The 26,956-nt window shown below is 38.6% G+C and overlaps 1 protein-coding gene across 1 annotated transcript in view; it reads left to right on the plus strand.

Moving 5' to 3' along the window:
- The window catches only part of UVRAG (UV radiation resistance associated), a 313,381-nt gene that overhangs the window by 264,455 nt on the left and 21,970 nt on the right, over positions 1-26,956 (plus strand). Inside the window, exon 14 of the mRNA XM_021704700.2 lies at positions 23,313-23,404. Coding sequence (XP_021560375.1) covers positions 23,313-23,404 — 92 coding nt within the window. The remainder of the gene's footprint in view (positions 1-23,312; positions 23,405-26,956) is intronic.

Below are 26,956 nucleotides of genomic sequence, written 5' to 3' on the forward strand. Positions count from 1 at the left end.
GGAGGGGCAGAGGGAGAGGGAGAGAAAGAATCTCAAGCAGACTCCCCACTAAGCATGGAGACCAACACAGAGTTCTATCTCAGGACCCTGAGATCATGACCTGAGCCAAAATCAAGAGTCAGACATTTAACCAACTGAGCCACCCAGGTACTCCTATCAAAAGATTTTTATGTGCATTATTTTATTTGATCCTTATAATGATCCTTGAAGTGGACAGAATATAAATTCTTTTCTGTTCTCATTTTAGCACTAAAGAGATTGAGTAACTTAGCCATGGTCACTGCATTGGGCCTGGTTCAGTCTAATACTACCCTCTAAACCCTGATATTACTTGGCATTTGTAGACGTTCATCTGCCAGTTATGGCGTTGATCACAACATTGTAATGCCCCTGTGGCTTCACATTGGCTGATTTTTGTTAAGAGATTCTTCATTGCCTCCAAAGTAGAGTCCCTGCTCAAGTACTTGGCATTCAAGTAAGCACTCTTACAGTGAAAAAACAATGGGGAAGGCGAGAGAAACCTTACAAATCTGTTCATGTCAGCCCCCTACTTAAAACCTTTTAATATTTTTCAGGGGCACTTGGGTGGCTCAGTCAGTTAAGGGTCCAACTCTTGATTTCAGCTCAGGTCATGGTCTCAGGGTCCTGAGACTGAGCCTTGTGTCAGGCTCCGAGCTGTGTGTGGAGCCTGCTTAAGCTTCTCGCTCTCCCTCTCCCTCTGCACCTCCCCCCCACCTCATGTGTGCTCTCTCAAAAAAACAATAAAACAAAAAAAAACTTTTAATAGTTTTCAGGAGGCTACCTTCCCACAACCCTTCTCCCTCAAAAAATAACAGCAACAACAAACCTTTAGCTTGGCAGAGGCTTTGCGTGGTCTTCTTCCTCCTTTTTTAGCCTTACCTCCTGCTGTCACTTACCCCCAAACTCCTGCCACTGGCCCTTTATGCCAGGAAAGCTAGACCACTACACTGATGTGAGACCCACCTTCTGCTTTTGCTTTTATATATACGCTTTTTGCCTGAAATCTCCCCCTGTAATCCATGTGCTAAACTCCTACTCATTTTCCACTATCCAGAACGGGACCGTTCTCTTCCATGAAGCCTTTCTTTACCCTCCTGAACAAAGTTATCCTCCATCTTCTGATCTCCCTGCTGAAATTTTCTTTAAAAAGTCAATCGAGCATACCAGTATTCTTACATTTCCATTATTATTTAGTATGTGTGTGTCAGGTGAATAAACTCTTTAAGGGCCAGGGGCTGAAGCCTTCTCACCCCCTTATCCTACCACAGTGCCTAGCACATCAAATGGGCCAAGGAAGGGTTTGTGCATGGAAGATAGAATGAATCAGTGGCTTTCCTACTTGGACTAAGGACTGAGAATTCAACACTGAAAGGAATAGCCTGCCATTTGAAAAGAGAAGGGGCAACACACAGTTGTATCAGATGAAATTACTGTCTTCGCTTATATGTGTTTGGCTTTGTTATGTGTCCAGAAAGATAATGCAGGGCTTTGAGAAGTGGAGGGAGGGTAAGGAAAAATTATGCAGTCAGTGAGCATTTTCCCCAAAACATATGCCTTTGGTAGTAAGTTGTTAATAAGTTATTGGGTGCCATTTTCTTTTCTTCTAGTCAAAACCATACAAAAGTTTATTTTTATTCTTTGTGCTATGTACTCAGTGGATCCTTCCAGTCTCAAAATTCAAGTCATGAAGTGCTGGAAAATTTTCTTGAATTATTTTATTGATGATTTCTTCTTTTTTTTCTCTTATCTCTCTTTTGGGACTACTTTTATTTAGTATTAGATTTCCCATACTTACCTTCTCATGTTCTTACCTCTTCTCATGTTTTCCATCTCTGTCTTTTTGTTCTACCTCCAGAGAGATTCCTTTAACTCTGCATCTTGCCCTTGTGTTTTTCATTTTTCATATTCTGCTTTTTTTTTTTTAAGATTTTATGTATTTATTTAACAGAGAGAGTGAGAGAGCACAAGCAGAGGGAGCAGCAGAGGGAGAGGGAGAAGCAGGCTCCCCGCTGAACAAGGATCCCAGTACAGGGCTTGATCCCAGGACCCCGGGATCATGATCTGAGCTGAAGGCAGATGCTTAACCGACTGAGCCACTCAGGCGCCCCTATTTTTAAATTTCTTTCTTTTTTTTTTTTTTTAAGATTTTATTTATTTACTTGACAGAGAGAGAGACAGTGAGAGAGGGAACACAAGCAGGGGGTAGTGGGAGAGGGAGAATCAGACTTGCTGCTGAGCAGGGAGCCCGATGCGGGGCTTGATCCCAGGACCCTGGGATCATGACCTGAGCCGAAAGCAGACGCTTAACCACTAAGCCACCCAGGCGCCCCTATTTTTAAATTTCTAAGAGCTCTTTTTCTCTGAGTAGCATCCTGTTATTTTATGTGTGTGGTGTCTTCTCTTACCAGAGCGTAGTAATGATTTAAAATTTTTTTTATTCTTATTTTTGGTTTTGGTTTGATTTTGATATATTATTTGCATGAGAGGCTTTTCTTGGAAGTCTGGTAATACTTGATTGCATATTGATTTTTAAGAAGAGAAGACTGGAAAACATAGGAAGCTTTTAGTGCGTGGATAGAGGTTGTTAACTTTGGAGTTCACTGTAGGGTAATCTGTGCTTTTTTCACTGGAGAATACGTAATGTCATTCTACCTAAGTCTTCCCTCGTGGGCTTGCCGAGAGTCTTGCAGTTATCCAGCTGTAAACTACAAGCCTGTCAAGTGTTGGCCTGTATTCTGGAAGCTGAGTTGGAGGAAGATGACTGGCGGTCTCAGCTTTTAATATGCATATGTTCACTTAATCACCTTGCTTTCAACACAGTGCCTTGGTCTTTAATTGTGCTAATGTTTCCCTTTCCAAAGAATAAAATTCGAGTTTATTTGCTAGTGTGTAAGAGTGGCTATCGCCCGGCTCTGTGGAGTTGGGAGAGGATCTGGAGATAATTGTCCTATAGATTTTCAACCAGTCTTCATTTTCTTTTTTTTTTTTTAATTGAGATATAATTGGCATACAACAGTATATTAATTTCAGGTGTACAGCATAGTGATCCAGTATTTCTATACACTGCAAGATGATCACCCAGTCTTCTGTTCTTAACCCCAATTTTGCTGCCTCTTCAAGAAATACATGGGGTCGCCAGTTTCTGAGCCTTATGGGGGTTACTGAAGTATAGTAATCCCTTCTCATTTTCCTTCTGCTGGCTTACAACTCAGCTTTTTTAAGTCTGCTCAGTTATTTACCACTTGTTTATCCTCTTTCCAGTTTCCAAAATTTTGTTGTTATTATATCCTCCCTTATTGCCTTTCTTGTATTTATACGTAAGTACAATACATACAGGGAACACAGTCTTCTCATTAGAAACAATGGAAGCATAAAGATAGAAAATCTCATTCCTGGCATGTTATTGGAGTTTCAGGAGTAAATATACCTGTTCAGTTTGCCAATTTAACCCACAAGTCCCCCAAAATAAGTTTTTAAATGAAGAAATTAGGTTTTTTAAAGGTATGAGAAAAACAGTGAATGTTAAAATATTCTCTTTATTTTAACCAAATTCAATCTGATTTTATTGCATTTCCAACAGTAAAAGAATGAGATCTGAGTACAACCAATGAATGTCCCAAAGCCACAAGCAGGCTTTGCCGAATATTTGTCTTTTCCTGGTCAAGAATTGAAGTCCACAGAGTCACAGTATTTAGAGATCAGAGACACCTCCTCTAATTTCCAACATTTTTCCATAGTATTCCCAAGAGATAGGAATATCTTTTTAGATATTCTTAAAACTAATTGACAAGGAGTGTAATTACCTTCTGAGACACTTCATACATTTAGATCGTTTGTGAAGGAAGCAAGGGAAATGGAAGGTTAGTTCTGACTCTGTAATGTTTATCCATAACATACATGCTATAAAGAAGATAAACAGTATCTTGGGAGCAGCATTATTTGATATTCATGGGCTTTAAGTTAGGTAGATCAGAGTTTTTTTGGTTTTAATAGTTGTATAACCTTTAGGAATTACTTATTCTCTGAACCTGTATTTTCATCTGTGAAACAAAGATAATAATACTTTGAGGGTTAATAAACTTTAAACACCATAAAGTATTGAAGAACCTGGCAAAGAGCTTAGCACAGGGAGGCTGATCATTAAATGATACCCATTATCCTTCTTACTAATTCAACCAGGGAAAGCTTTTCGGTGGTAGACCTGAAGAGAGGGTAAGGTTTTAATAGAAAAGCCAGAGAGATGGAAAGGACTAGGTTAGACCTTCCAGACTGAAGGAATAGCATTACAAAAGCATAGCTATGTAAAGAACCAAAGTCTGAGGCTTATTTAAGGACAGGCACAGAATTCTAGGTGTTTGGATTATGGAACATATGAAATGATAAGGCATAATGTGACTGGGGCTGAAAGGTTTTGACATAGGTAGGGCACCTTAGCAGAACAAAAGTTGGTGTTCTCATATACTGCATTGTTTAGTAGATACAGACAAAACAAAAAACTGCTGGGGAGACCAGGATCCCTTCTCTGTTAAAGCTTACTTAATATGACTCTTTAACAACTTGATCTGATAGAGTCAAAATTATAATGAAAGTTATTGGTAAACCTGAAACGTGTTTGTTATATATATAGTTATTCTAGACAAGTCAAAACATAAGTAAAGATTATGTCCAAGTGAAGAAGATACCTATCTTTGTATCTGAAAGGCTGTCAAGGGGAAGGAATAAAATTAAACTTTGCTGATGGAGTAAATTAATACAAAAAGATAGAAGTCAGAAAGGGTACGTTTCTAGTTCATGTGAAAAAAATCATGATTTGTAACAGATAGAACTGTCCAACATTGGAATGAAAAACTTGGGGAGGAATTAAGCATCTAAATGATATGAGAGGCTAAATGATTGTCAAGGATGCTACAGAACACAGATCTGTTTTGGGAAAAGGTGAAACCAAGTGCCTTCTAAGGTTACAGTCTAACTACTTATGATTCTCTGCCTAACCAGGGCTCTTGCTGTCATCCAGATGTACACCTTGCTTCAGGCTTTGCCCAGAACAACAGCCTGTTCCACAAACAAGGACATTGAGGATTGTTACAAATACCCTGAGGCAGTCCCTTCCTTGCGTCAACAACAGTTTCAGCTGCTTCACAGACCTCCAGCAGCTTTCACTAGAACAGGCTCCTCCTGGTGCCTTAACCCAGGAACTTCTCCACAAAGGCTGTTGAACACAATCATCCAGGTGATGCCGCTCCATGGATCTGAAGGGCATCCTCACTGAACAGGAGCCTCCAGTCACCTCAGGACAGGGCTTGCCAGCCCCTTGCAAGCCCCTAGCAGCCATAGATCTCTTTCCTTCTCTTTATCTTAACCGAAACCTAAAGCCCCTTTTATTGGAGCCTTGTTTTTTGAGACTCAGCAACAGCGAGTTGGTGAAGGTCGAGGGGAGGGATGGGTAGTTTGTCCATTTCTCCAGACCATGACTTTCCTCTCCTTGTGTGAAACCATTATCCTTTGAAGTCTTACACATGTTCAACTTTCTGTCACACCAGGTCACGGTCATCTGCCATGCTAGTTACTTCTTTGGAAGTAAGAAGTACGTTCAGAATTTAGAACCTTGCTAAAGGCCTTCCTTTCTAGGCTGCCATTCCTGTAGTAACCCTGCATTGCTGTAGTCTCATCCCTGTCCTTCCCATGCCAAACTGCTTGCTAGTCTCCATGTTCACTTTTGCTTCTGGGCTTTTCCACATGCAGTTTCCTCTGTTTGGAATATTGTTTCCCTGCCCTTTCACCTGGTAAAACCCAGCTTGTACTGTGTAACCAGATAGGTTACCACTTCCTTTCCAAATGTCCCTGTCTCCCCTGAACTTAGTTAGGTCTCCCTCCTCTGTGTTCCTATAATTTTCTCTGATGTGATGCTTATTATTCTTTAATTATGTTTCTGATTTTTAAAATGTCTTTTCCATTATATTATGACTATTTTTTAAAAGATTTATTTATGTGAGAGAGAGAGAGAGAGCATGAGCCAGGGGGAGGGGCAGAGGGAAAGGGAGAGAGAGAATCCTCAAGCAGACTCCTTGCTGAGCATGGAGCCTGATGCAGGGCTTGATCCTAGTATCCCAAGATCATGACTGAGCCTGAATGAAGAGTCAGATGTTTAACTGAGCCACCCAGGCACCTCTTATTGAGATTACTTTAAAAGGAGAAACTGCCTTTTCTTTATTTTGTGACTTCAGCCCATAGCCCTAGCACATAGAAAACGTTCAGTATCTATTGACTGAATGAATACATGATTTCAGCTGCTTGTCTTCTTTGTACCTGTATAAGACCAAAGGTAGAACAGAAAGGAACAGACTTGGTATTGTTACTATAGCTAGTTTATTTCTAGCTCAAATTCTGTTTGAAACATATATATACATACATACACACATACACACACACACACACACACACACAGATGAACTTAGGTTCAGAATGTAAGCCTGCCCTTTACCTCTTACAGTTTTATGCCTTCTACCTGATAACCCTAGCACTATCATTCCACTTTTGTTTTTCTGTCAATTTTCCAATCCCCTTACTTCAATCTACTCTCATCCACAGAATTTTGCCATTTCTTATCTTTAAAATGCTATGGATATATTTTTTACTTTGGATGTTTTCTTTCTGATTGAGTCTTGTTTTTTGAGGCTTTAACATGTCACATTTAAAATGTGTCTGATTCAGTTGAGACCAAAAATAGCATATAGCCTTAACTAAAGGAAGTTAGAAAGAAAAACTAGTAATGAATGAAGTAGAAAAATGAGGTACAGCATTAATGGTTTAGTGTAAAAATAGTAATGTTCTTAAGAATAGCTGTTGAGGAAAAAGGGACAAGAACTAATAATTGTAAGGTACTTGTGGCTCACAGAGGGTGTTGAGAGTTTTACATACATTGTTTTATTTAATCCATACAATAACCCCATGAAGCAGATGTTGTGATGGGCATCATGTAGATGAGGAACCAGAGGCTCAGAGGGTTTGAGTGACTTGCTCGAGTTCACACAGGTACTCCAACCCGTGACTCTCACTTTTTAATTCCTTCTCCTATGCCAGTCCTTATATTTTAAATTGGCCTTTTATTTGATTATTTTTGATGTAAGAATTTTGGAAGTTAGCTAGGAAGTTAACATGAAAGTAGCAGTTTGAAGATAGAAGATCATGTTAAGAACCTTGGCATAGTCCTTGGAACAGCTAATTGATTTGATGGAGTGGTTTTGTGTCATAACTTGTTCAAAGATTAGTAGTGCCAGAGACTAATATTTAAATAGCAAATGGAGCTCTCATTTAGCAAATCTCTTGATGGAAATTTTAACACAATCTAAAATTTGTGCTGATTTTTTTTGTACCCCCGATAAAGTCCAAAATTGTTCATACCTGTTTTGATGGTTAACACAGTATAGAAACTTTATTTTCAGTGCACTTGTCAAAGAAAAAATTAGCATTCCTGCTCTATTATGAGAAATTAAATAAAATAGTTCCTTGGCGAGTCTGTTCCTCAGCCACCACCCCCACCCCACCTACCCCCAACCCTTGCAACCATGTACATTCATCTAGCGCACTTCCCTGCTTCTGAGCTTTGCTTAGGTTCTTTCTTCCCATTCCACTGGCTTTCATCCTTCCTACTATTTACTCTCCAGCTCGGCTCAGCCCACTTTCTGTCAGATTATGGCTTAGGTCCCAACACTTCAAGAAACCTTTTCCCACAGAGATTTCTTTATAAATCAAATGAGCAAATATGAATTTCACCCCTGCAATTTGTAACTCAGTCCTCAAAAAAAAAAAAAATTGTTAGTTAACCATGCACCTGGCATAATGTTAGGTGCTGGGCATTTAACGATAAATAAAATAGATCTCCACTATTAAAGAGTTTATGGACTTGTAGATATTATGTAGGATCTGTGGGAGTAAATGATTTAATCTCTGTGTACCTCAGTTTCTTCATCTATAGTATGAAGATGATGATAGTAGTTGCTTTGGTAGGGTTCTTAGGATTGAATGAGTTAATATTTATAAAGTTCTTAAGGTAGGGCCTAGTAAATAGAAAATGCTGTAGAAGTGTTTTTATTTACCAAAACAATACTGAACATTGCAGTCACTTTATCTAGTTCTAAAAAATCCTTTTGGTATTTTTACTGGTAGCATAATAAACTTACAGATTAGTTTATAGTGAAATGTCATCTTGGGGCCCCTGGGTGGCTCAGTCGTTAAGAGTCTGCCTTAGGCTCAGGTCATGATCCCGGGGTCCTGGCATCGAGCCCCGCATCGGGCTCCCTGCTCGGCAGGAAGCCTGCTTCTCCCTCTCCCATCTCCCTGCTTGTGTTCCCTCTCTTACTGTGTCTCTCTCTGTCAAATAAATAAATAAAATCTTAATTTTAAAAAAAGTCATCTTTATACTAACATCTTCCTATCCGAGAACAGGGTGAGTTTACATTTATTAAAATCTTCTTTTGCATCTCTTAATAGAATATAATAGTTTTCCTCATAAAGATCTTGCCATTTGGTTATGTTTATTTCTAGATATTTTGTTTGTTGCTATTTAAAATGGCACCATGTAATTTTTTAATTCATTGTTATTTATATGAAAGAAGACTACTGATTTTTGTTTTTAAATTTTCTACTGAATTATCTTATAGTTTGTGATGAGTTTTCATTTGGTTTGCTTGGATTTTCTTGATATATAATCATATCATCACTAAAAAATGATCATTTTGCCTTTTCCCCCCCCAATTTTTATATCTCTTAACTCTTTCTCTTACCTAATTTGTGCTAACTATGATGGTAGTGAACATGCTTGTCTTATTCATATTGTGACTCTTGATTTGTGACTATTATACTTGAAAAAGATTGTTGTATACAAATCAAGGTGTTGGTCAGGCTGGGCTCTTATCTGAAGGCTCTTAGGAATAATCCGCTTCCAAGCTCATTTAAATTGTTGGCAGAATGCAGTTCCTTGCAGCTATGGGTCTGAAGTGTACGTTTACTTGCTGGATTTCAGCCAGGGGCCAGCCTTTGGTCCTGGAGGCCTCCTGCACCCCTTCTCACATGACCCCTCTGTCGTCAGACCAGTAATGTCCCATCAAGCCCTTCTCACAGTTCAGATCCTTCAGAACTTTCTCTTCCGTTGCCAGCCGGTGAAAACTCTCTGCTTTTAAAGGGCTCATGTGATTAGATTATGCCCATCCAGATAATCTCCCTTTGCCATAAACATCAAATAATCAGGGGAGTAACACCAGGGCATAAAGGTCAGGGGGGCCATCTTAAAATTCTGACCACTATCCTACCCTTCAAACTCTCATAGAAGGTTATATTTTCCTTCTGGGTTCATTTTAAAAGGTAACCTCCTTCAGGGTAGCATTCCCGGCTGAGTCGTTCTGTGGTACCCCATCATACTTTGCATACCTTGCCTGTAGTAGACATTCAGTACATACCTAACGAATTGTTTTTCATTAAATGAATTGTGAGATCAAAAAGATGAATAATATTATTCCAGATCAAACTGTAAGAGTATCTGTCCAGTTGGAGGAGCATTGTACACTTGACAGTTCATTGCCATTTTTGTCTTGTTTTCCTTTTTCTTTTTTTGAAACTACATTTATTTATGATCAACCAGGGAGACTAAAATAGTGGACACATGGGCTTTAGACTCCAGTGCAGACTTCTGAGGTCAGAAGAATTCCACAACAAAACTTGAAAGGCATGAAGTAGATAATATAGCAAAATTAATATTTTAAAGGAAAAAATCATTAATGAGAGAAAGGAGCATTGTGGAAAACTGTTCCATTTAGGGCACCTTGTTACCAGATTCTTTAAGGGAAACTGGAGGGAGTTCAGAGGCTTCAAGAATGATGAAGAGGCTGTAGGGATTAATTTACAAGCAAAGATTTTGAAAGACTAAATAACTTAGCTGAATGACAGCTGAGTAGAGATGTAGCAGTTGTCAAATGTCTGGTATCAAGAGAAGGAATGTGTTTCTCTGAAGAGTTGAGAGTCTCTTTCCAAGTATTGGAATTAAATGGGGAATGAGAAAACAATCTTTTCTAACCAACTTGTAAGCAGTATTTAGACTCTGTGTTGGGATGTAAAGTATCCATTGAGTTCAAATCCCAGCTCCTCAGCTTGCTTACCTATGAAATTTCGGGTAACTCCTTTACCCTTTTAAACTTTGTCATGTGTAGAGTGAGAATTATAGCACTGCTGTCATGGGGTTATTATGAAGATTAAATGAAATGACGTAAGTAAACAGTCAAGTTCCATGTCTGGCACAGATTGCAGGTGGAGAAGAACAGTAGATGCTATTGAGATTGCCATTATTGTCATCACGGTTGAGTGGTTAAAGAGTTCAAAGTGCTAGGGTCAGACAAATCTGGGGTACCAGCTCAAGCTCTACCACTTATGAACCCTAAGACTTAGTATATTCAATTGTAAGAGAGTAATAGTGAGGACTGAATGAAATAATGTAATGTGAAATGCTTAGCACAATGCCTAGCATGTAACTAATCACTCAGTAAATATATTAGCAGCTCTAGCATTATTTTCATTATCAGTAACACGGTCATTATTCCACCATGTAACCTGGCCAAAGGCTTAGCATATATTCAGTTTCCAAATTTCCCCCCATTTACAAACAATGCCATAACATATCTCCATTTCTATCATTATCACACCCCCCTCATACACACACACTGTTCAGTAATTATTTGTTGAATTGAATTAAGTAACTTCTACTAGTGATCCTGTCAGGTATATGTGGTCACTGTACATTGCTGGGGAGATGTCAGAATGGGCTTTTCTATTCCTTATGTAATCAAATTCATGACAGCTGATTTAAGGGCATTTTTCGTTCCAGTAAAACTGATAACTTGGATTTACCTAAATTTCTATGAGCGAATTCCTGCATTCATAAGAGCATTTTCAATTTTGACTTTTACACACATAAGAACTCCCTGTGACTAACCTTATTACAAATAGGATTGTGGTGCTGTTGTAAACAGAATCTACTCTAGCTAGATTAAGTAGAAATAGTATTAACTAGGCTGTAGGGATTAATTTACAAGCAAAGATTTTGAAAGACTAAATACGTATAACTTAGCTGAATGACAGCTGAGTAGAGATGTAGCTATTGTCAAATGTCTGATATCAAGAGAAGGAATGTGTTTCTCTGGATAACTAGAAGTTATCGGTTAGAAGGTATTAAGATTAATCAGAGGGTATTAATCAGATATATCAGGTATTCATCAGAAGTAGCTTACAGAAACTACAAGGGGGCCAGAAGAAGAGACACAGATGGCAAGAAAAGCATATGAAAAAATGCTCAATAGTATTAGTAGGATTTGGGAAATGCAAATTAAACGTATAGTGATATACTACTACACACTTATTAGAATGGCTAAAATTTTTAAAACTGGCAGTATCAAGTCCTGATGATGATGATGTAGAGCAACTGAAACATTCATATGTGGCTGGTGGGAATGCAAAATTGTATAGCTACTTTGGATAACCGTCTGGTATTTTAAAAATACAGTTAAGCATATATCTACCATTCAATCCAGAAATTCCACTCCTGAGTATTGGTCCAAGAGGAATAAAAATACAAGTCCAAATAAAAACCTGTGCCCACATCTTTATTGCACCTTAATTCATAATAGCCTAAACATGAAACAATCCAAATGTTCATCGACTGGCATACAGATAAACAATTGGTGGTATAGCCATACAGTGGAATACCACCAGCAATAAAAAGGATCCACATACAACATGGATAAATCTCAAAAACATAAATGAAGGAAGACAAGCACAAGAGGCTACATATTCCTTTTATAAGAGATTCCTTTATAAGACATTCTAGAAAACAGTTTCTGCCTTATTAGACTGTGATCTTCTTGGTCTGATACAGCTCTTTGCACCAAGATTGCATCAAAGTCAATGAACTGGAAGCAGAAATGCTGAGTTTGAACTGTTTAGGGAACAAGGTATAGCTGCTAAGGGAATCAGGAGTCTAGATTGGGTCAAAGGTCAATACAAGGTAGTTTGGGGTAAATCAGGATGCACAGGACTATTAACATGGGGGCAGGAAGCTGGATCCAACAGCATGAATGTCTGCTTCAGTGGATCCTCTACAAGTTTGTCTACTCACATAGCCTTTAGCTTTCAGAGAACATAACCTTTCTTTGATGATCATTAATTAAACCTGATTGCAGTTGCTCTCAAGGGTATGATCTGCCTGCCTTGAAAGATGTCCAGTTCTGCCTAGCTTGTCCATTTGCAGTGTGCTTTACTGACCCTCTTTAGCAACTCCTAAGAATTGGCAGCGACAGAGACCACACTTACAGATCAGGTTGACCCTGGAGTTACGTCAATGTGTAAAAGTGCTTCTAGCTATTTTCTGGCAAACATAACTTTCTGAAGCAAAGGACTATCTTAATTGAAGTATTTTTAATGTGACAGATTTTATAATGATAAGTTTGGCTCAAATATAACCTGTGCTTCATAAATACAACATGTTAATATAAAGAAAAGAGCCTGTGGTTAGAACTCAGCAAACTTAGATTCTGCTCCCTAGACTCAACTCCTTCAACCTAGGTTGCATAGCCTTGCACTTACCATACAGGGTCACTGAAGCAGGTGGGCCGATGCTCTCAAAGGTGCCATTCAGCTCTAATATGAATCCCATGACTCTAAGAGTAGTTGATAGTATAATTGGGAGGAGGAATAGAAGAAACGTTTCCATTTCTTAGACTTGACTTTTGAAAGGCTTTTCTGAGGTCTGAGGTCAGCTGTGTCCAGTGTTTACATTAAAACATACCTATTTTGAAAAAGAACTGGCATGGTTTGTAGACGGGGATGGAAAACTACTTAGGTTGTGCTTGCAACCAGAGGCCCATAATCAGGTTTTTATACTTTTCCTTAGAGGTATATATTGCAATGACTCACTGTAAGAAATGATATTATTACTCATATTAAATATTCTTTAAGTAGCTTTTCCATTATCTCTGAAAGAGTTGTAGTTCCTTCTAAGAATAAACAGGTTTTATTTTTGACATGGTGGTACCCTTTTTTTTAAGCTCTTAATGTAGTTTTTTTTCATGTCAGTGAAACCTTAGCATTTAAAAATGAATTGAAATATTGGTAACTAGTCCAATAGAGATTTTTGACTACATAAGCCAGAACTCCAGAGTTAAGTCTTTGACTCATATGTACATTTTTAATTTCTTATTTTTTCAGTTCCTATAGACCAGTTCTCTTTGTAGTCAAATCATTGTAATCCCATCACGAAAGTGTTGATCTTTTAGTAACCTTTATTGAAGCATTGTATTAATCCACATTCCCTCACGGTAACAGACGGTTTGTATCAAACATATCATGCAGCTTAGCTCAAGTCCCATATGGAACTAATAAGCCACGCAGTAAGTGGCCTTGTGTAGATGAATATAGTTTGGAAGGGTGTGTGTGTGAGTGCATGTGTGTGCGCGCGCCTGTTGTCTAAACTGAATTTCTCCTGCCAAAACCTAAATGACAAAATGATTCCTGAACCCCTAGAGCCTTTCCGGTCTGGAAAAATTGTGTGTTTAAAAAATAAAAATAAAATTGAGTACTTTGATATTAAATTAGGTCTCTTAGCTCAATAAGCAGATGCTCACTGAGTACAAGAACTCAGCATTTGTTTCTTAGAGGTACAATCACACTTTATTTTAAAATATGATCTACAGAGCTGCAAATGTTCTTACCTAGTCAGTGGAGCACCATTTATCAAGTTGTAGGAACTAGTTAATTTAAACTACAAAGGCTCTAAAGTCATAGATGATCAGTCTAATTTGGTGAAACACACAGTGAATGTGTAGTGATTTGGGATGAAACCAGCATGTGGCTTCAGAAAAATAGTGTATTTTTATACAAGAAGATGGTGTGGGAGAGGAAAATAGAGAAAGATACTTAATGGAATTGACATGGTTATAATCGTCTGTTGAGGTCTAAATGTATTCTTTGCCCTAGTTTTATTTCCTTATACTTGTTCCAGTGACTATAAAGCCAGGTCTTCCTGGTTATTTTAGTATAGGGATTTTCTTTTGCTAATAGATAATAGCATTTGTTCATTTTTCCAGGGAAACCACTGAACATTGCTTCTTCCCACTCTCCCATCTAATTTATCATGTATGTGTAGTTTTCACCTACTAGCCTACTCTAGAGTTGCACAAAAGCTTAATTGCTCCCATGGAGTTCTAAACCAATCAAAGTAAAGCTGAAATTCAAGCTAATTGAAACCAAAATTCCACTTAAAAACTGCTTAGACTCTTTGGGTGGTGGTGCAGTAGGAAGTTGTTACAAAAGGTGTTTATTTCAGAGACTAATTTGAGGCAGTTAGACAGACCCAAAGCAATATATTATTTGCCTGGGTTTCTTGGCATCTGCCTTCTCTAATCAGAAGTGAGAGCAGAAGGAGCTCTTTAGGGAAGTGTGGTATGGATAGTAGTTGGTGAGGGCAGGTTTGGATGGAATGTGAAATAAGATTTTTTAGAGGAAAGAGTACTTCAGTCTTTTAACCTGCACTTCAGAGCTGTTTCTGGAGTTGTTTTCCTCGTTCAGTCTCCTGCTTAAAACCCTGTAGTAGATTCTCACTGCTGACAAGGAAGATAAAGTCTGAACTCCTGAGCTTAGCACTCTAGGCCTTCAACAGTTTTAATGACCGCGCTCTAAACATCAGGCCTCAGGAGTTTCCATTCTCTATAAATATCCTAACCGAACTCTTACAACAATCTTATGACACTTGATCTTAGCCAAAAGGCCGAGAAGCGATACAACAATCTTATGAGACAAATAGTGCTGGTCATGTTCTATAGACAAGGCACAGATCGGTTATGTGACTTGTTCAAGATTAACATACATTACGTGGTGAGAACAGACTGTGAGTCCAGACCTGTCATTCCAGAGACAGATTTACAGTGCCTACCCTAGTGGACACTAAATAAATACTTGTTGGATAAAAGAACAGAATGTGTAGGAACTTAGTAAACAGACTTCTTTCTCCCTTTGCCCTGTCCTTGTCTTTTCCTCCTCAGCCTAACTTCTGTTTCTTCCTGTTTCTACTAATACATCACCAGAGTTAACTTGTTCAAGAATTACTTAATAAAAATCTAGATTTGTTTCTTTCCTGAAGTATTTATATTTTAATAGTGGCTCAGCTCTACCTGACATAGTATAGCATATAAGACTGAACCCCAGGGTGCCTGGGTGGCTCAGTGGGTTAAGCACCCGACTCTTGATTTCAGCTCAGGTCATGATCTCAGGGACGTGGAATCAAGCCCCGTGTTGGGCTCCGTGCTCAGCAGAGTCTGCTTGTCCCTCTCCCTCTCCTCTTTCTCTCGCTCTCTCTCTCTCTCAAATAAATAAATAAATAAAAACTTTAAAATAAGAAAAGATTGAAGCCTGTCCTTTCCCTTCCATTTTATGCATTTCCCCTCAGGTGTCCAGAAAGGTACCTTCTGTAGACTCTTCCATCAAACCTACCCCTCAAGTGAATACATAAATATTAGACACCCTCTTAGCCAAGTTTGACTTCTGACACCATCAGAAATGGGACTGACTGGGCTGATGTTCTTTCCTTGCTCACATTGTGAACATGCACTATGCAAACCATATTTTTATATTAAAATCCTTAGATGCATGGTGCAAACCTGTAATTTTAGAGCATTTAAAATGGACTCCCAGGGCGCCTGGGTGGCTCAGTCGTTGGGCGTCTGCCTTCGGCTCAGGTCATGATCCCAGAGTCCTGGGATCGATTCCCGCATCGGGCTCCCTGCTCGGCAGGAAGCCTGCTTCTCCCTCTCCCACTCCCCCTGCTTGTGTTCCTGCTCTCACTCTCTCTCTCTCTGTCAAATAAATAAATAAAAATCTTTAAAATAAATAAATAAAAATAAAATGGACTCCCAGAACTTTGAAAGGCTCCTAGAGATGTTGTAGTTCAGGAGCGTTTAACCTGTAAGATGGGATGCCTGCCTGGGCTCTGATTCTACTCCACCACTTCCTACAGTTAGAGCGGTTCCCTATTTGTTTTACACTTGGGGCTATAAATAATATTTCATTTGAACAAAGGATTCCAGGGCTACAAAAAGAAGTTTGAAAATTCTTTGGCCAGCCCTCGCTCCTGATCATCCAGCAGAGCTCTGTCCCCTAGATCTTCTGACTGTCCATGTCACATATCAGCCTTTCCATTTCCCTGTGCAATTGTTTTAAAGATATTGACATGTATTATGTTCATTGCTGCACCTTTGGAGTGCTTGCAGTCAGAAGCCTAATAAATTAGTAAGAATTAGCACTTAAAAAAGTGAACAGTATACTTAAGATTTGTTCCCTTTGAGTTGAACTCCTTTTTTTAGCTTTTCTGATTCTCATTCTAATTAGTTAAGTGATAAGCCATCATTGAGCGCCAGATTTATGCCCAGTCCAGTGGTAGATGCTATGATAATGATAATGTATAGAGTATATATGTATTATAATGGTAATAAGTATAGTTTATTGAGCACTTACTATGTACCAGATATTGTTTGGGGTACTCTATACACTTTATCATATTTAAACTTTACAACAACAGCTCTGCAAGACAGACAACATTCCCCATTTTACAAGTAAAGAAACAAACTCTTCAGAGAAACAAAAGGACTTATCCAAAGTCAAACAACTAGTAAGTGACAGCACTGTTATTCACATCCAGATCTTCTCCATCAAAGCTCATAGCAGTGTGTCATGACGCTTCTTATTCTCTCCCATACAGCATTGATTTAACTTATTAATTAACAAATATTTATCAAGTACCTACTGAATTAGTTAAGGCTTTCCAAAGACAGTACATACAAACATGGTATAGGAAGGGATTTGGGGAGAGAGGTAAAATACTCCCTTATCTTGGAGTAGTCAGAGAGAGAGCTACCTACAGGAAATGGAACTTGTAATGGCTCTTTGAGAATGGATAGAATATGACCAGATGGACAATGCCTAGAGAGAGACTTATAGACAGAAAATAGAGCTCTACTGAGTACTCTGTAAAAGGTATAAGGAAGGTTGTTAGCCAGTATTGAAACGCTGTAATGTATATAGGGGACTGCATGATAAACAAATATACTCCTTTATGTCAGCTCCCTAATGAAATGATACTAATAAAGATAAAACAATTTAAACTTGCAAACTCATGAGAATGAAAAGAACAGAAGAGACAAGAGTGATAGTCAACAAAATTTTAGAAGAATGCAAACAAATAAATGAGTGATAAACTGAGTTGACAGAATGGAGAAAAACAAAACCTAAAGCCTTCAAGCAGCAATGCAATTCAAGCCATATGACTCCAGAAGGATTTAGGATTTGGAGGTACCAAGTACCTCATAGAGTGTAGGGTAAGGAAGCGGTCAAAAAAACCAGAAGGATTGGTTGAAAGTCTATAGAAAGAGAAGATTCTCAGTTCACTTCACCCACCCTGCATATAGCCAAGCAACTAACCCTGCACACACCCTACTGGGGGAATGGAGGTTTACTTTCTGAAAAAATTGAAGCTCTGAACTCTGAACTGCCTGGTATATTGGGGTAAGAAGTAAGATACCTTACTGAAAACAAGGGGAGTCAGTGAAGTCCAACATACGAACATTGAATTCCCCCAACTACTTTTTCCTACTTTAACTCTCAGAATGGTATCCAGATTATACTCCTAGACAGAAGGTTGGGGGAATCCCTCTGGAGAAATACAGTCCCTGCGATGAAAACTGCTGGGATCTCGGTGTGCCCCACAGAAAGAGCTAGGTTTCCATCCACTCAGTCTACAGTGAAACCCCCTAGTGGGCAAGCAACTGCCAGTGCATAGACTCTCCCTTCAGCTTTTTAAAGTCTCATTTGTAATACCTCTAATGTTTCTTTAAGTCTAGAAGAGGAGGGAAAAGAAGAGAAAAAGAAACCCAGAGGTAACAGGAAAGGGAGAAGGAAGAGATGACAAAACAAGGCTGCTTTTGCTAACAACAACAACAACAACAACAATAATAATAAATGATCAGAATTCAGGGATAAGCATTTTCATATTGAAAGGACTCACAAAGTGCCCAGCACAATGAATGAAAAAAGACCCAAACAGAGGCTTAGCACTGTGAAATTTTAGAACACTGGGGTTTTAAAGAATAAAATCCTACAAGCTTCCAGAAAGAATCAGCTCACATACAAAAGATCAGGAATTAGAATGTTATCAGGTTTCTCAGTTGCCATGTACAAAGTTAAATGACAGTGAAACAATATTTTAGAAATTCCAAAAGGGAATTATTTTAGCCTTGAATTCTTTACCCAGGCAAACTATCATTCAAGTCTGAGAACAGAATAAAGCTATATTTAAATAATTCAAGGTCCCAAAAAAGATACCTCCCATGCTCTCCTTTCCCAGAAAGCTGTTATAGGATATGTGCCACCAAGGTGAGGCAGTAAATCCAGAAAGTCATGAGATCTAAGAAACAACAGCTTTGATACAGAAGAGAAGTAAGTGATTTCCAGGGTGACGGAGAAGGAAAGTTCTGGGATGGAGCAGAGAGGGTTGCTTCCAAGGGGGAAGTGGACGTGGTAGGTTATATGGTGTATTTAATCAGAATGAGAAGGATTTTAAGGTTTTGTCCTAGTTTGGGAAGGATCTAGTGATAAGTACGTAAGTACACAAGTAATATTATCATCAAGATAGGTACTTAACGAGTAGAAAAAATGACAATTATCACTTCAGGAAAAACAAACAAAAAAGTACAGGGGTGGCTGGGTGGCACAGTCAGTTGAGCCTCCAACTCTTGGTTTCAACTCATTTGGTGATCTCAGGGTGGTGAGATTGAGCCCCAAGTTGGGCTGTGCACTGAGCATGGAGCCTGCTTAAGATTCTGTCTCTCCCTCTGCCCTTCCTCCCCGCCCCCGCTGTCTCTCTCTCAAATAAATAAACCTAAAAAAAAAAGTTCAAAAAAGGAATAGTATATTACATGGCTTGGCAGTGCACAGTATTTCTGCAGGTATAATAAGGTAAGCGCTAAATACTGATCTAGCAAAAATGTGATATTGAATATCTTGAGGATAAAGAGAAGTTTATCTGGGAGGGTAGTTAAATCCTCATATTCTTTAACAAAAAGTCAGTAGACGATATATGAGTGAGGGGATAAAATGTGTAAGAGAAGAGTAATATAAAAGCTGAATTTTCATTTTTTTGTAATAGGAACACAATAGATATCTAAAACTGGGAAGCATATGAAAGAATAGGGGAAAATTAATACAATCATATTACTTAGAAATATGAAGGTAAAGAAGAAACAGCTAAAAGTAGTTGCTACTGAAGAGCAAAGAATTTGCTTTTTCATTATAAGCCTATAGCAATTTAGGCTTATTAAATAGTACGTGTACTTTATTTTTAAAATGTAATATATATGTATTATGTGTGATTTTTTTTTTGGTTTTATATGTTAAAAATCAAAAGGGTGACATGGTAGAAAGAATTTGGAGTTGTTTTTAAGAAATTCTAAAAAATTCTGAGATCAAGCCCAGCATCGGTCTCCTGCTCAGCTGGAAGCCTGCTTCTCCCTCTGCCCCTCCCCCTGCTTGTGTTCCCTCTCTCACTATCTCTCTCTGTGTCAAATAAATAAATAAAATCTTAAAAAAAGAAAAAAAAGAAATTCTAAAAAATTCAAAAAATTTCAAAAATTCAAAATTCAAAAATTCAAAAAAAAGAAAGAAAAGAAATTCTAGCCTTATAAAATCAAAAACACTAGAAACAACCGGTGTTGGTGAGGATGTGGAGAAAAAGGACCCTTATGCACTGTTGGTGAGAATGTAAACTGGTGCAACCACTATGGAAAACAGTATGGAGGTTCCTCAAAAAATTAAAAATAGAAATACCATATTATCCAGTAATTCCACTCCTGGGTATTTATTCCAAAGAAAACAAAAATAGTAACTTGAAAGGATATATGCACCCCATGTTTATTTGTTTATTGAAGCATTATTTACAATAGCCAAGATATGAAAGCAGCTCAAGTGTCCATCCATAGACGAATGGATAAAGAAGATGTGATATATATAAATATTGCATGTATATATACATGCAGTGGAATATAAGAAGGTGTGATACACACACACACACACACACACACACACACAATGGGATATTACCCAGCCATAAAAAGGAATGAAATCTTGTCATTTGCAACAACATGCATAGACCTAGAGGATATAATGCTAAGTGAAATAAGTCAGTAAGAGAAAGACAGATACCATATGACTTCACTCATATGTGGAATTTAAGAAGCAAAACAAATAAAGAAAAAGAGACCAAAAACAGATTCCGAGATACAGAGAACAAACCGATGGTTCCCAGAGGGGAGGTGGGAGGGAAAATGGGTAAAACAGGCGACGGGGACTAAGACTACACTTATTGTGATGAACACTGAGTAATGTGCAGAATTGTTGAATCATTATACATGATGAATGTTGAATCTATGTTAATTATACTTGTATTTAAAAAATAAATAAAAATTAAAAAATATTCCAGCCTTGGCTTTGTCCCTTGTCAGCTCTGTGACGTTGGACAGGACACTTGCCTTACTGAGCCTTTGTTTCTTCATTTATGAAAGGAAGGAGGTTGGAAAAATGATCTCTAGGATCTCTTTAAGCTATAATATCCTATGATTCTATGATAAAAATGATAACGCTATATAGCAAATGAAGAGTTAAGATCTGGGTAAAGGCTTGAAATTCCCATATTTTCCTTTTTTGGTTGAAATCAGACTTGAAGAAAATTTTTCATTGTGGTCTCTGAAAAGAATTCAACACCTACCTTCCATTGTGGAGCCTGGGGCAGGCAATTGACTATGTACTGGCTCAGGGACACATAGCTTAGTGTTATTTCAGTATGGGTTAGGGGTTTTTTTTATATATATTTAATATTTTTCGGTATGAATCACAGGTGAAATGTCCATGCCATGTGTAAACAATTTCACTTTTTTATTGAAACAATGAATTCAGGAATGTCACATTGGGATATCAGCCATTTTACTTTTATCAATGTATGGGAAAAATGCTTTTATATTAATATAAGAAATGATGTCATTTAGTATGGAGTAGATCTTATAATTCAAGGTCAGCAAATCTCAGGAGGTGATTTAGGTCACCAAGCTAGCTTTGGAAAGGGAAAAGAATATTTTCCCTTTGTCTTCTCAAGTATTTCAACCAATTTTCCTCTCAGACTTTGGGGTAGATGGTGGAATAGCATGGTTGTGAGAATGAGGCTCTAGCTCATAATATCTTTGTTATTGAAACATGCGGCCCTGGAGAATTTATTTCCCCTTTCTGGGCTTCAGTTTCCCCACCTGCAAAAGGAAAGAATTAGCTTAAATAATATTCAAAATACATTTTAGCTTTAACATTCTGTGTTTCCTACTTCTTACTTTATGTGTGTATTCAGACCATTGAAGAGATCTGATTAGGTTTGGGGGTTTTCCTTTAAAAGTTCAGGGTAGTAAGAGTAAACTCTTTCGACTCTTAATCTCAGGAAACAAACTGAGGGTTCCTGGAGTAGAGGGAGGTGGGAGGGATGGGGTGGCTGGGTGATGGACATTGGGGAGGGTATGTACTATGGTGAGTGCTGTGAATTGTGTAAGACTGATGAATCACAGACCTGTACCCCTGAAACAAATAATACATTATATGTTAATTAAAAAAAAAAAGAGTAAACTCTTTCTCTGTTGTCACTCACACTTAAGTAAAAAAAAAAAAAATCAGTTGAGTACTAGATACAAACAAAAGAAAACTTTGATATTTTTTGTTCACAGTGGTTTTATTTTTTAAGAGAGGAAAATATTTAGAAGTTTGACTTTGTCACTTTTAAATTTAGGTGCTGGAAAAGTAAAACTTCACGAGTGATTATCCTTCATGTTTGTACACCAGTACAGTTTACAGAGTACTTTTTTCATATATGTCATTTGAAAAATACATTTCTGCTGTACCTTTACTGTGTATTTGATGTTCTGTGTGTAAGAGAGAGAGCATGTGTATGAATATGCACATATATTTACCTCGGATCTCTGTCATGACCAGTTAAGGAAGCAAATGGTATTCAGAGACAGAGTGAGAGAAGGCAAGAAACAGATGGATGAAAACCATTTAGTGCATTACTCAAGGTCCATAGAAGGACCTAGGGTTAGAAAATCAGCTCTAGCAGAAATAAGTAGAACTAAGACCAGATCCATCCACAGGTCATAGTGTTCTCATACCAGCTCTACAACTTTATGTACTGGTTCTGGACAAAAGGGAAAGTTAGGAATCCAAGAAAAAAACAGAGCACAGCGTCCTCAAAAGTGGCTTGCTGTTTGTTTGTTTAATAAGCATTAACTGAGTGCTAGCACTGTCAGACACTGTTGGGGATTAGAGATGAACACAACATGACCCTTAACCTTGGTTGTTATACAAAGGGAAGGGGTCAGTGAAAGATGGGCTGAATGTGCCCAGAGTGTGTAATGCCAGCCATTCGGTATCTAAAACAAAATACTGAGGGGCGCCTGGGTGGCTCAGTCAGTTAAGCATCTGCCTTTGGCTCAGGTTATGATCCCAGGGTCCTGGGATTGAGCCCTGCGTCAGGCTACCTGCTTCGTGGGGAGCCTGCTTCTCCCTCTCCTCCCTGTTCATGCTCTCTCACTATCTCTCTCTCTCGCTCAAATAAATAAACAAAATCTTTTTTAAAAAATAAATAAAATAAAACAAAATATTGGTTTTACTGTATATGTCCCTGGAGTTGACGTTAGCAAACCCTACGGGGCTCTTTGAAATATGCTGATTCTATAGTTGGTCATTCATTGTCTTCTCCAGCTTTAGGAGACAGGGGAGCAGGAGACAAAGAGACTACCTTTATTTTTTTTTAACATTTTATTTATTTGAGAGGGAGCACACACAAGAGCCGGCGGGGCGAGGCGGGGAGAGGTTGGAGAGGAGAAGTAGACTCCCCGCTGAGCAGGGAGCCTGACTCTGGGCTCAATCCCAGGACCCTGAGATCATGACCTGAGCCAAAGGCAGATACTTAACCGACTGAGCCACCCAAGCACCCCAAGAGGCTACCTTTAAATACTGTCCCAAAAGTGTGGTCAGTGATATTGGAATCATATATTTACATTTCCTCTTTTAGAGTTCAAAAGAAGAAAGAAAAATTTAGTGAATGGACCATGTTTGGGAAACATTGCCTAGTATCTGCCAGAATTTCTTTTAATTCTATTTTTCTACCTTTGCAGCTAAGATATCAACATGGACTAGGGACTCCAGACTTGAGGCAAACCCTCCCTAACCTGAAAAACTTCATGGAACATGGACTAATGGTCAGGTGGTGAGTACCTTTATCTCTGACACCCAGAAACTAGGATGTGGATAATAATCCTGGGAAACTTTCCTGGTTTCCATGTTGCTCCTCACCTGCTTTCTATGTTTCCTTCTTTATTAAGATACTTGAAGAAAGGGAAGGGCAGCCATTGTACATGTGTGGGTCTAAGCCCCAGTCCTGCTGAGCAAGGTGAAGCACTGTCAGGAGGAGAGTGGGTTTGAGGGGGTATTGTTTGAACACCGGGAGGTTGGCTGGGCGAGGAATCCTTGAGTTCATTGCTGAGGCAGAGACTGGGGGACAGCCAGTGGGATTCATAAAAGGGAGACATGGAGCCACTAGGACTTCTTCAAGAACAAGTGAAGGACATAACTACAGAAATAACATCAGGATCAGTGGCCATGAGAGTTAAGGGAAGAAAGCAGACAACGAGTAGGTCAGCTTGGCAGGACCTCGTCTGAGACCAGGAGACACCTGCTAGAATGTTTCTTATGTTTGATGTCAGTGCCTGTTGCACCATGAGGGCAAATTGCTGCTTTAAAATGCTTTGTCAGGGGGCACCTGGGTGGCTCAGTTGGTTAAGCGACTGCCTTCGGCTCAGGTCATGATCCTGGAGTCCCGGGATCGAGTCCCGCATCGGGCTCCCTGCTCAGCAGGGAGCCTGCTTCTCCCTCTGACCCTCCCCCCTCTCATGTGCTCTCTCTCTCCTCTCATCCTCTCTCTCAAATAAATAAATAAAATCTTAAAAAAAAAAAAAGAAGTTTTTAAAAATAAATAAATAAATAAATAAAATGCTTTGTCAGGATAGACTGACTCTTTGAAAAAGAGAAAGAGCAAGGGAAGGTCTGTTGCAAAGACATTCGATTGGTTCACCTGACTCAAATAAGTAGAAAGCTGTTGGCTCTAGCCATTTAGGAATTCTTGAAGTTTGAATTCTTGGGTGATGGGCAGTAACTTACAAAATCATGTAAATGGAAATCGGGCCTTATGAGCTAGACAGCTGGGAGCAGCATATTTTCTTCTAAAGACCACTGGCTCCTTGTCCCACATCTTTCTCTAAGCCACTTGGTGAACCTAAAGTGTAACCTCTCAGAAACTGAATTTCCTCATCTATAATCCCTGCCCTGCTCATCTCACCAGTTTGTGGTGAGGATGAAATAAGAGGTTAGACAGAAAAACTATTTGTGGGGAGGAAGGTACAAGATTGGTTTCATTTTTTTCTGTGCCATAAGGATAGGCCTTGAGAATATTGAGAAAGTGACATCTTTGACCTTTATTTTTGTCCTATGTGATCCTCAAAATGCAAGTTCTGGTTGTCTGATTTTAGATAGGACTCCTGTTAAGTGAATGCACAATTGTTTAAAGAATTTTACTCAGAATATCAAAATAACTACAAAAGCTTATTACTGATATGGACCTGTATGCCTTGAGGCATGAGGGATAGGAATTGAGTTTTAATGTAAAATAATAATGAGCTAGCAGACATTTACTTAGTGTTGTCTCTGTGTAAAGTACTGTGATAGGCACTCTGGAGGGTTAACAAGAAGTATAAGTTTCCAGCCCTAGCCTCAAAGGATTGTGATCTAGTTGGAAATAAGACATATAATTCATGAAAGGCTTTATAATGCAAATGATATATAACCTAAAATATTTTTTTTTTAAAGAGGCAACCCATAATACCACTTGATGAATCACTAAACGAATCTTGCTCAGTACAGACAGCAAATGGTCCCAGTATTATTTATTGAAGAGTCTGTCTTTTGTCCAGTATTTGGTAATGCCATCTCTTTCACGTACCAAGTTTACTTATATACATGAATCTGTTTCCAGGCTCCCAATTCTGCTCGTTTGTTTGATTTGTCTATCTATGGGCTAATACCACATTTTTAAACTATTATAAGATGTAATTTCTGTAAGTCATGTTGAGGTTTGAGGATGCCCAATAAATAGCATCCCTTCTCCCCCTAAATTTGGAACCATTGGAGAGAGGAGATACGAGAGACAGACTAATAGAAGTCAAAATGTCAGTTTCATTACTGATAAAGCCTCTTGGAAAATGTGGCTTAAGGTCTGTAATAAAAAGGGCTTGCAAAGATGTCACTCAAAATAAAACGTCCCTTCATGGTTGCATTGTGAACTAGAGAATCCCAGGCTTTTCCCACAGAGGCAGGCCCTTGACTACACTGTGGAGAGCAGTCAGAGACTCCTGCAGGAAACCAGATGGGGCTAAGCCAGGAATACCCAGGTTTTATTTTTCCCCCTAAATTCACCCATCAGAAAAGTCCCTCCTCACAAAGAGAGGGAGAGGATGGAGAGAAGCCAGGAGTGCTACTCCTAAATCCTGTTCCTTCATAGCAGGGAAAAAGGAAGATACCCCCAATTTTCTTGGTATCTGATAGGGTGAGGCTCCTACTTACAGTTCTTTGAAACTCTTTTAGCTTTCCTTGACTTACGAATTGTATTTGTATGATTTGACAGTTTTATAATATCAAGTCTTCCTTACTATGAACTTGGTATCTTTTTTTTAAGATTTTATTTATGTATGTATGTATGTATGTATTTGAGAGAGGAAAGAGGGAGAGAGAGAAAGAATGAGCCAGGGGAGGGGCAGAGGAAGAGGGAGAAGTAGACTCCCTGCTGAGCAAGGAGCCCGATGTGGAGCTTGATTCCAGGACCCTGGGATTATGATGAGATGAAGGCAGGCACTTAACTGACTGAGCCACCCAGGCACCCCCTTGGTATCTCTTTATATGTTTTCTTTCTGTTTTTTAAACATATCTCAATGAAGTTTTAAGATTTTCTTCATAAAGGGTCTTAACACATCTTTTATTAGTTAGTCCCAGGTAGCTTGCCATTTTGGTGGCTGTTACAAATTTTTTATTATAGCATCCAACTTTTTTGTGGCTAGTATACAGGAGTACCACTGATTTTTGTATTTTGAGAGTATATATAGCAACCTTGCTAACATTAATTACAGTAGTTTGTCTTAGAGTCTCTTAAATTTTCTGTGTATACAATCATACTATTTTAGTGAATGATGGCATTTTTTCTTCCTTTCTATTTTTACTTTTATTACTTTTTCTTCTCATATTTTATTATGGAAGAGGAGCAGCAGTAGTGAATAGCTTTGTCTTATTCCTGACTTTAAAGAGAATGCTTCTAGGGACACTAGAGTGGCTCAGTTGGTTAAGCGTCTGCCTTCAGCTCGGGTATGATCCCAGGGTCCTGGGATCGAGTCCCGTGTCACGCTCCCTGCCACTGCTCAGCCTGCTTCTCCATCTCCACCCTGCCCATGCTCTCTCTTGCTATCTCAAATAAATAAATAAAATCTTAAAAAAAAAAAAAAAGAATGCTTCTAACTTTTCACCATTAAATATTATATTTATTGCAGGTTTGGATAGATATCCTTTATTAGCAAAAGGAAATTTCTCTCTATTCCCAGCTCACTGTTTTTTAATCATGAATGTGTGTATTTGGGGGTTTTTTCCTTTTTTTTTTTTTTTTTTGACAGAGACACAGTGAGAGAGGGAACACAAGCAGGGAGAGTGGGAGAGGGAGAAG

This window comes from Neomonachus schauinslandi, chromosome 11, assembly GCF_002201575.2.
Source record: "Neomonachus schauinslandi chromosome 11, ASM220157v2, whole genome shotgun sequence".
NCBI lineage: Eukaryota > Metazoa > Chordata > Mammalia > Carnivora > Phocidae > Neomonachus > Neomonachus schauinslandi.